The sequence below is a fragment of the Dermatophagoides pteronyssinus genome, unplaced genomic scaffold (genome assembly GCF_027571235.1).
Source record: "Dermatophagoides pteronyssinus isolate colony J.1.1.1.1 unplaced genomic scaffold, Derpt_VIB-CSIC_2022.12 sq0006, whole genome shotgun sequence".
NCBI lineage: Eukaryota > Metazoa > Arthropoda > Arachnida > Sarcoptiformes > Pyroglyphidae > Dermatophagoides > Dermatophagoides pteronyssinus.
Genome location: NW_027461530.1, coordinates 696,716 through 706,996, shown reverse-complemented (window position 1 = coordinate 706,996; position 10,281 = coordinate 696,716). Strand labels below are relative to the sequence as shown.

At 29.3% G+C, this 10,281-nt stretch overlaps 3 protein-coding genes and 2 long non-coding RNA genes across 5 annotated transcripts; 2 read left to right on the top strand and 3 right to left on the bottom strand.

Annotated features, from left to right (window-relative positions):
• Positions 1-604: 604 nt before the first annotated feature.
• LOC142645118 (uncharacterized) lies at positions 605-1,350 on the bottom strand. Its single transcript, XR_012846296.1, has 2 exons — positions 995-1,350; positions 605-933 (listed from the first exon to the last, which is right to left on the bottom strand). It is a non-coding gene; the product is annotated as an uncharacterized LOC142645118 (long non-coding RNA).
• A 79-nt stretch (positions 1,351-1,429) lies between these two features.
• LOC113799809 (uncharacterized) lies at positions 1,430-5,367 on the top strand. Its single transcript, XM_027350504.2, has 6 exons — positions 1,430-1,620; positions 1,687-3,428; positions 3,538-3,795; positions 3,863-4,847; positions 4,921-5,034; positions 5,110-5,367. The coding sequence occupies exons 1-6, from the start codon at positions 1,578-1,580 to the stop codon at positions 5,217-5,219; spliced, it is 3,252 nt and encodes a 1,083-aa protein (XP_027206305.2). The 5' UTR covers positions 1,430-1,577; the 3' UTR covers positions 5,220-5,367.
• On the bottom strand, positions 4,920-6,300 carry Roe1 (grpE protein homolog, mitochondrial Roe1). Its single transcript, XM_075820510.1, has 2 exons — positions 6,148-6,300; positions 4,920-6,083 (listed from the first exon to the last, which is right to left on the bottom strand). Exons 1-2 carry the CDS (start codon positions 6,176-6,178, stop codon positions 5,440-5,442), a joined length of 675 nt encoding a protein of 224 aa, XP_075676625.1. The 5' UTR covers positions 6,179-6,300; the 3' UTR covers positions 4,920-5,439.
• Positions 6,301-6,424: 124 nt separating this feature from the next.
• On the bottom strand, positions 6,425-9,377 carry LOC113799800 (uncharacterized). The gene is made up of 3 exons (XM_075820509.1): positions 8,566-9,377; positions 6,807-7,153; positions 6,425-6,727 (listed from the first exon to the last, which is right to left on the bottom strand). Exons 1-3 carry the CDS (start codon positions 9,143-9,145, stop codon positions 6,593-6,595), a joined length of 1,062 nt encoding a protein of 353 aa, XP_075676624.1. The 5' UTR covers positions 9,146-9,377; the 3' UTR covers positions 6,425-6,592.
• LOC142645119 (uncharacterized) lies at positions 7,097-8,099 on the top strand. The gene is made up of 3 exons (XR_012846297.1): positions 7,097-7,442; positions 7,504-7,895; positions 7,972-8,099. It is a non-coding gene; the product is annotated as an uncharacterized LOC142645119 (long non-coding RNA).
• Positions 9,378-10,281: the final 904 nt, after the last annotated feature.

Sequence of the window (10,281 nt, the reverse complement as noted above, 5' to 3'; positions counted from 1 at the left end):
ATTACCAAACAACAACCCACTAATAAAAACCAACACCAACATCTGAACAATTGCGTTTTTTGATGTTTTATTGGTTTCGTATTCAAGACAGTGATGCGATAAGAGCAGCGTCAGAAATCAATAAAGCTTATCCAAATATTAAAACATGATTCAAATGATTTCGAAAAAGCTGGACCAAGATCTGGGCTCTTTCTCAAGAGGTTGATGATAACAGGTTGGACGTAAATTCGTGATTGACAACTGAAGAATTGAAAATTTAAATGTTCAAAATCGACAATTTTCGAACAAATTTTTTCATTCGCTTGGCAAAAAAAAAACAAAAAATTATTAATTTTCAATGAATTTTCAATGCTGTTTACCCAATTTCCTTTATTAAATTGCGTATAACGATTACAATTTTGTATTATATAATAAAAAAAGAATGTTTTGATTTTTTTGTTGAAATAAGTAATTTTGAATTGTAAATAATTTTTTTGTTAAAGAAAAAAATAAACAATCCTTATTTCGATTACAATAGATGGCGATACCTGAATCAATTCAATTTGAAATTTTGTTTCATTAAAAAAAACTTTGAGGCATGTGCTGCCATCTAGAATTGGTCAACAAAATCTTGACAAAAATTGTTTTTCGATATTCAAAAATTGATTTCTTTCCGTCGGATATTTTTTCATAACTTTTTTTTTTGCAAATCTTTCGATCATCAATCGATCATCAATCGATTATTGTTCGATTTTTGCCAGAGAAATGGACCAAAAATAGACCAATAAATTGTAATGACGAATTCAAAACAAAAAAAATGTCGCCGAAGGCATTTGGGAGGACAGAGAAAAATATGAAAATTCATCATCAAACGTGATCCATTTATTCAGAAAAAAAAGAAAAACCACGATTACGATATGATGAGAAACGAACTAAACATTGGCTCTCCTGGAACTGAACAAATTAAGCTTATTATTTTTTTCTTATTTTTGAGTGAATTAAATGTATAATTTACTCTTTGCGTGATTCAAATCACAATTCAAGAAACCTGTTTTTTTTCCGAAATTTTCTTTTTTATTCATGCATTTGGCGTTGTGTCTTCATCAACATTATTATCTTCATCGTCATCATTGTCGTCGTCGTCGTCGTTCAAAGAAAAGAAAACAATCCATCTGCTGCTGCTGCTATCTTTGAATTTTCATTGAGTTTTTGTTTTGTTTTGTTCAGATGTTGTGTTTCAAAACACAAAAAAAAAAGTTTTTTTTATTCAAAGAAACTCACGGTCAAGCAACGAATAAAGTTTGTCATTTTCAAATTGTTTTTCTAATACTATACATTTAGTCGTGTCATAAATGATCGTCATTACACACATATAATCAGCATCAATGCTAACACTTTACTTTCTTTTTTTTGCCATCGTTTATTTAGATTGATCGATTGATTGATCAAATAAAGCAACCACTATCATCGATCATTCGTGTTCAATTTCTTCTAATTTCGTCATTAACAACATTTGGTCTCAGAAAAATCATGAAATCATTTTTGATAAAATAATTGATTGAAAAAAAACGAAAATCGCATAAACTGCCTTAACGATAATGATGATGTTTAATTGCTCGATATTTTTACTATTGCTTTCAGGTAAATATCGATTGATTGATTGATTGATTGATTGATCGATTGGTTAATTGTTCATTTCATTTTCAGGTTTAATTATTGTTGATTGTTTCCTGTTATATGCACCGATTGATTCGGGTGGTATACGTGGCAATGTAACATTTTCACAACAAGATGATTCTTCTACCGATGTTCATATTAGTGTTTATCTTTATTCACCATCCGGTCACCATGAAACACAACAATTTGATTGGGCTATACATGAATTTCCAGCATTTTTTGATCTAAAAAATCCTTGTCAAGCAACTGAACTTGGTAAATCATTATATGATTTATCACGTCATGGACGTATTACTATACCGAATTCAGGTAGTCAAACATTATCGTTTATTGATAAAAATCTTCGACTTAAAGGTCCACAAACCATATGGGGCCGTTCAATTTATCTTAAATCAACCAATACAAGTGTCCGTGCTTGTTCAAATATAATGACTACGAATAAAATCAAAACAGCTATTGCAACGTTTACCGAAAATGTAGCCGGTACAATTTTGTTTCGTGAAAATGAACAACAAGAAACGATAATTTTTTCCAATCTTTATTATAATATTGATGAATATCGATCTGGATCACGTAATGATTGGAAAATTATGGTCACCGATATATTGGATAGTAATGATCATACAAAATGTAATCAGCTGCAAATATTACTTGATCCAGATAATACACCGGATTCTTCGTGTTCAACCGATGATCAACGTAATTGTAAAATTGGTGATTTATCTGCTAAACATGGACAAATAGTTGTTGGTAATAATAATAATCGTTATTCGAAAAAATTTTTTATTGATATGCATTTACCATTGGATTATCTGGAAAGTAGTCGAAATTTATTTGTTATAATTTATTGGAAAAATCAGAATAATAAAATTATGACCTGTGCAAAAATAACACCATTACAATCGAAAGAAGTACGTGCACATTTTGATTCGGATGGTGTTAAAGGTGATATAATGTTAAAACAAAATTATAAAATTGATCCAACTATAATGACAATAAAATTGGATAATTTACGTGGTCGTGGTCGATTTTATTATATACATCAATTTCCTATTGTACAGAAACAGACAAAAAATGATGATCTTTGTGGACAGGTTGGTGATCGATATAATCCATTCAATATTGATTCATCACAAAATCTAACAACAACAACGATTCAAGATACAAATGATCAATATGAAGTTGGTGATTTAAGTGGTAAACATGGAACATTAAGTCAAATTCAAGATATACAAACATATTTTAATAGTCATATTGATTTTAATCTACCATTATTCGGTGTACATAGTGTTGTTGGAAGATCGATTGTTATACATAAATCCGATGGCCAACGATGGATCTGTGCAAATATTGCCTATCCAGGTCAAACAATAATAGCTAAAGCAACATTTTATTATCCAATTGTTGGTTCGATTATATTTCGTCAACAAATTGATGAACCATTAACCGAAACAACTGTTTTGGGTGAATTATTTTATGCTGACGGAAGTCAGAATATAACAAGAAATCATCCATGGCGTATACATGTCAATAATATTGGTATAGATTTTTATAATTGGACTAAACGTTGTATGAGTAGTGGTGAAAATTATAATCCATTTTCGATTCAAACCGGTCGTTCATATCAATCACAATGTTCATGGGAAAATCAACTACGTTGTCAAGTGGGCGATTTATTTCTTAAATCAAAAAAAATTGACATCAATCATTATTTATCAAATGAACGAACAGCATTTTTCTATACCGACACTCTTTTACCATTGTCAGGAAAGGTGATTTATTTCAAATTTGACAACAAAAAAAATCAATTCAATCTGATTGATCTGATCATTTTTTTTTCTCTAAAAAACATTATTTTTTTCTTAAAAAAAAAAAATATAGTACTCAATTTTGTCCAGGTCGATTGTGATTGAAGATGAAAATGCACCACAAATACGAGGTAAACGAATGGCTTGTGCAACAATACGTCGATCACATCCAATCACTGCTGTTGTCAATGAATGGAGATCAAGTGCTGGCATTTCGGCAAACATTACCGGTTATATTGAAATGCATCAACAAAGTATATTTGATGAGACAAAAATTAAAATTAACCTTCGTGGATTAAATAAACTTGCTAGTGGCTATCATGTTCATAAGGTATATTTGGATATATTTTCTTTTATCGTTCAAAGTGACCGTTCTCTCTTTCATTTTTTTTTGTTAGGCATCTGTTCCGATTGATAAAGAATTTCCTTGTTCCGGTGATGTTTTATATGGCCATTATAATCCATTTGAAATTGATTCACAAATTGGACCACTTCCATCGATCGGATCAGTTGATGAATATGAAACGGGTGATTTAAGCGGAAAATTTGGCCTACTAAATAATTTGGCCAATTTTGCCAATGAATACAATGATTTTAGTCTACCATTAAAAGGTATTAACAGTGTTATTGGCCGTTCGATTGTTATTCATCGTGAAGAAAATAATTTCCGTTGGTCATGTGCAACAATTCAGCCAAAAGTATTGAAAAATGAACGTGAAATTATAGCAATTGCTTCATTCGATGATATCAGAAATTTGATTCAAGGTTATGTACGATTTAAACAGATTGAATATCGTGATGGTAGTATGAGTGATACTTGGATTGAAACATATCTTTCGTATCGTGGAAGTAATAAAAAAATAACTTATGGTCATAAATGGTCTGTATATGTAAATCAAGTCGGTGCCGATGCATACAATCAAATCGATAGTGTTCGATGTTTGGCTGGTGGATTTTTATGGAATCCATATCTAACAAATATGGATAAATCCTATAGACATGAATGTAATCCAAAACATCCATTACGTTGTGCATTGGGCGATATAAGTGGCCGTCATGAACCATTAGTAATTGGTGGTGATCGTCGTGTTTATTCAGATATCAATCTACCATTAGCTGGAAATAATTCAATCATCAACAGAGCTTTAGTCATAACGATGCAAAATCAAAGTGATACAGCATTAGCATGTACAAATATCAAGTTGGATAAACATTTATTATCCACTATTGTTGTACAAAAAGTACCGGCATTTACTGTAGCTAAATTTATGCATCATATGCGTTTAAAATTGAATGCATCGGAATGGTTGATTGTACCGGAAATTCAAAAATCCAAAGAAATTAATAATGATGAATGTATACAGATAATGGTACATTTTTATGGTAATTTATTCATTCAAATTTATTTTTATTCACCATTTCAATATTAACTTCTGTTTTTTTTATAAAATCGTAGGCGATGAAGCATGGAAATTACAATCTGAATTTAATAATTTAATCGAATATGGATCAATCAGACGTACAAATAATGGTGAATTGATTAAAACTTATTATAAATCTTGTAAAACAGGTTAGTTGATCGATCAAATCGATTGATTCAATCCAATGATTAATTTTTTGTTTGGTTTTTGCTCCCATTTTACAGCATTATTACAACATTCATCATCATCGGCTGCAGCAATCAAAGTTTCGATTCAATTATGGTTACCGACAACATTGATCTTAGCCGTCGTTGTTTTCCTATTTCAACTGTGATAATCTTTCCTTTTTTTTTAATATTTAATTTATGGCATATACTGCCGGCAATGTTCAGAAACAAATGAAATGAAATTCTTGTTTTTTATTTTCTTTATTCAATTCTGTAAATAACTAAATGTATAATAAATTTCTTTTTCCACAAAAATTATTGAACAATTTCATTGATGATGATGAAAAATTACAAATTACCAAAGACATTATTAGATATATAAAATAATCATTGATTTTTGACAACACCGACCATTGCCGGACGTATAGTTCTATCATGAAGTTTGAAACCAATTTTTGTAACCTGTGAAACTGTACCCGGTTCTTTACTGGTATCATCCACTTGAAACAATGCATGATGTTCATTTGGATCGAATTTTGAACCCAATGGATTAATCTGACAAAGACCATGTCGTTGAAAAACGTTCATCAATTTTTGTTCAGTCATTTTAACACCATCATAAAGATTTTTTAAATCATTGTTTGATTTTAAGGTTTCTTCAGATACCGAATCAATGGCTGCTTTGAATATATCTGAAACTTCCAATAAATCTTTACAAAAAGCTTGAATTGCATATATTTTTGCATCGTCCAATTGTTTTTTTGCTCTTAATCGAGTATTTTCTGCTTCGGCCAATGCACGTTTATATTTATCATCAAGATCTTTAACCGTTTCGAGTAGCGTTTTATTTTCTTTCATTAAATTTTCCACGTTCACCTGATCTTTGGTGCTTGAATTTGTTTCGTCAGATTGTTTGGTCATATCTTCGGTTACTTTACCATCGTTGTTGTTTACTTTGTTTGTAGAATTAACGGCCGAAAAACATCGGATTGATCTTTCATGTTGGCAAATGGAACGAAAAAGATTGGTTCCTAAAATACATTAAATGAAATGAAAATAACATAGAATTAAAACAGCAAATCATACAATTCTTACTTATCACAGTTCTTAAACTGTTGGTCAACATCTTGATGGAATTATTTTAAAAAAAATAACGTCTTTAATTTGAAATTTTTTTTTGTTTAAATCAAAAAAAAAACCGATGTATCACATGCAATACTCATTTAAACACATGGCAAAAATTTTTTTTTCTTGGACACATTGTATATGAACGGATCTCAATGATTTTTATTCGCCCAAAAAAAAATACATTCGATTTTCCGTTATCATTCGAAATTAACTGATGATAACTGGTTTTATTTCGTTTTAAAAAAATTTGAAAATTTTTATTTACAAAACAATTAAAAGAAAGATAATGGTAAGAATTGAATGAATTGTATACAAAGAGTATATATGAATTAATTTATAAAATGATGATTATTATTTTTTTGTAATTATAGTTCGACTAGTGATGAACTCATGGTGTTCTTTCCTTTCATTTTCAAAAGCCATCATCATTATCATTATCATCGTCATGATCCGAAATATCATTATTATCGTTATCATTGTTTTTAATTTCCACCAATCCTTCTTGATAACCTTCAAGATGTTGTTTACGCCATTTAATTCGACGATTCTATATTCATTATACAATGATAATGTAATCATCAATTAAAATTTCGGATCAAAAAAAATTCATTAATTAACTGAATTACCTGAAACCAAACTTTAACTTGTGCTTCAGTCAGATTAAGTGTTGATGCTAGATAAAGTCGTCCAGTACCGACCATATATTGCTGTTTTTCAAATTCATTTTCTAAACGTTCCAATTGTTCGGGTGTAAATATTGTTCGTACACGTTTTGATTTATTCAATGTTACTACTGTTGATGCTGATGTGCCATTTTTTGATTTCATTGTTATTTTTTTGGTCAATCCATTCTTTTTACAATTTTTGACATTTTGTTTCAATGTTGTTGTTGTTATTGTTGTCCGTGGTTGTTCAATAATCATCGATTCATGTTTGACATCAACATTCATTGATTTCGTTTCGTTTGTCATTTCTATGGTGAAAACAAATTAAAAAAAAAACAGTGAAAACAATGAAAACAAACCATCAATCAAAGTTTTATTATCATTTTTTTCAATTATCCCGAACAATTTCGACATGATGACACACAGAATATGTTCCCAAAAATTTCAAATCATAAACGTTACAGAATCATGATATAGTTTTTTGTGCAAAGTATTTGACAATTGTCAAGGAAAATATTTAAAATATTTTCCCTGCCTGCCTGCATTCCATTCTTCATCTCTCTCTCTCTCTCTCCTCATTTAATAATGATATCATAGGTTTGTTTTTTGCTCTGAATATTCTCATTGCCTATTCATTCATTCATTCATTCAACAATAGATAGATAGTGAACGAATATTTGATAATCAAACAGCCTGATAAGCTGAAATCATCCATAAAAAAATAACATATATCCATTCAGGGCTTGTTTAACGATAATGATGAGCGAATAATAGCCATTTTGAACAACAACAACAGACAAAAAAAAATTTATAATTGGCTATCGTACATCTGCTGTTTATTCATTCGTATTAGCTAACATTTTTTTTTAGTTAGAGTTTTTCAACAACAAAAAAAAAGAGAATAAAAGCAAGCAATAAACGATGATGATGATATACCGTGAATAATTGAGAAAAAAAATTTCAAAGATGTATTCATTCGGCTCGTTGATCATCATCATCATCATCAATGATAATCATGATGCAAAAGAGATAGAGATTGATAGTCAGTCAGTGAGTAAGTTTGGAATTTTTATTCCGCTAATTGTATTGAAATATAATTTCTTTTATCCTCAACAAAAAAAAAAAGAAAAAAATATTCAAAATACTGGAAAATCAATTGAACCATGGACAATCTGATTTTAATTTGATTTGATTTGAATATCGAAAAATCTCAACAAAAATCTTTTATTCATCATTGAAAATAATAATAAAAAAACTTTTCCAATTCAATTCATTATTGAACAACAATTGATTTCTTTCTCCCTTCTTTGTTGTTGTTGTTTATTGCCATAATGATGATTATTAACAAGCACGTGGATAACAACAACAACAAGGATGAAAAAACAACAACAACAACAATCTTTCTTCTTTGATCAACGTTGTTAATTTTTTTTATTTTTATTATTTCATTTGAAATCGATAATCAATCAATTGAAAAATCAGCAAAGAAATCTAATCTCTCAACACCAACCAACCAATCAAACCTATGCTAATTGACATTCAAATTTTTTATTTTATTTCATCAAACTTTGCATTCAAAATCAATATATAATATAATGATCCACTGTAAAAAGTCATAAAAAATCAGCAATTTTAATGATATGATTCATCGAATTACCGTTTGAAAATTTCATACCAAAAATCAATAGAAAGAAAAAGAAAACTTGTTTCAAAAACTTACTTTTGATCGAATTTGAATAGAATGAATTTTGATGATGATTATCTTGACTGTCTTGATGAAGATGCTGATGATGATGATGATGATGTCCATTGATCAATTCATTTGGTTTTTGTTGCATTGAGGAAAGGATTGTTTGTCGTTTTTGTTGTTGTTGTTGTTGATGCTTACCATAAATAAAATCAACACCAACAGCATTATCAATCGATTTATTTGGATTGTTTTGATTATTGTTATTATCGGTTGATTGAAAACCAAGAATCGAATCAATACTGAATGATTTTATTTCCTGTAGATTTACATTTCCATTGGATTGATGATGATGATGATACGGATGATAAACTTGATTCAAGCAAAAATTCAATGATTCATTCAATAATGGATACATTTGATTTTGTTCACCATCATTATGATGATGATGATGATTAAGAAAATTTTCATAAAAAATATTTAAATCCATTTTTGGTTTAAAGGTTTTTATCGAATGATTAGGATGATCAATATCCAAATATAATGGACTATATGACAATGTTTTGGCTTTGGTTGAATGTTTATTCATTATTGATGATGATAATTGTGGCATGATTTATTTTGAAATTCTTGTTGTTTGTTGATGAATGAATGATCTCTTAATGAAACAAAAAAAAAAAAGATAAAGTTGTCGAATCTTGTCTTGACTTGTTTACGAAAAAATAATTTTAAACAAATGATATTATTTACGGCTAATGATTGGCAAATAAATACACACACCACCACCACCAAATATCATCATCATCATTATCAATGATCTGAGTCGTCGTTGCCGACAAACATTAACATTTCTGTATTATCTCTTTCTCTCTCTATATGTGTTTCTATATTGTTTTTTTTCGTATACGCCTTTATAATCAACCAAACCAAACACATTCATTCAATCAGACAAGACTTTTTTTCTCCAACAAACAAACATAAAGTTCAAATAGGATGGCGGCGGAGCTAAATACTTTTTTTCTTCATTCAACAAATATCACCCCAAATATATATTTTCTATCTAATATCAGCTTTCGGCTTGTTTGTGTGTTATCAATTGCAAAATCTTTTATATATGATATGGTTATATGTTTTGGCGACATTAGCTCATTAGGCTCTATAATAATAGTGGAATATGAATGGTAAGAATCTAAATGATGAAAAGGCAAGCTTAATATCATTGTCAATGATCGTTGTTGTTTTTTCCCCTTGTCAAAACATCACATCATGACTATGGTATGTCATTTAGTTTAATTTGATTTTTGGAATTCTTTATCTATCTATCATCATCAATGAAAACAACAATTTCAAATTGAATTCAGAATACATTATGGTTCGTTTATTCTGTGGTATTGCAAAGGAATTTTTGCTATTTCGCATCATATTTCTTATTCTTGTTATTCGATTCATTACACACACATGGCCCCTCACAATGACAACCAACCAACCAACAGAATGAAAGAATTTCGATTCCTGATTCCTGCAAAAAAAAAAAGAAATTAAATATTTTGATTTGTCCCAGGCCAAAAGCGAAATGACAAAAAAAAACGAAAGAATCTCTCTATTTTTCCATCAAACAAAAACATTAATAATGAAATGTGAAAACCTTTTTTTTTCTTTTCTTTCTGGTTAATATGGTTTTCTTTGGTTGTACAATAATAATGATGATAATAACGAATAATGAATACAGTAGACAGAACTTTTAATTAG

Coding starts and splice junctions, on each gene's coding strand:
- LOC113799809 (XM_027350504.2), top strand. CDS start 1,578: ATGATGATGTTTAATTGCTCGATATTTTTACTATTGCTTTCAG. Junction 1,621..1,686: donor ATTTTTACTATTGCTTTCAG/GTAAATATCGAT, acceptor TTTCATTTTCAG/GTTTAATTATTGTTGATTGT. Junction 5,035..5,109: donor TTATAAATCTTGTAAAACAG/GTTAGTTGATCG, acceptor CCCATTTTACAG/CATTATTACAACATTCATCA.
- Roe1 (XM_075820510.1), bottom strand. CDS start 6,178: ATGTTGACCAACAGTTTAAGAACTGTGATAA. Junction 6,084..6,147: donor CAGTTTAAGAACTGTGATAA/GTAAGAATTGTA, acceptor AATGTATTTTAG/GAACCAATCTTTTTCGTTCC.
- LOC113799800 (XM_075820509.1), bottom strand. CDS start 9,145: ATGCCACAATTATCATCATCAATAATGAATAAACATTCAACCAAAGCC. Junction 7,154..8,565: donor CTATTCAAATTCGATCAAAA/GTAAGTTTTTGA, acceptor TTTTCACCATAG/AAATGACAAACGAAACGAAA. Junction 6,728..6,806: donor AAGTTAAAGTTTGGTTTCAG/GTAATTCAGTTA, acceptor TAATGAATATAG/AATCGTCGAATTAAATGGCG.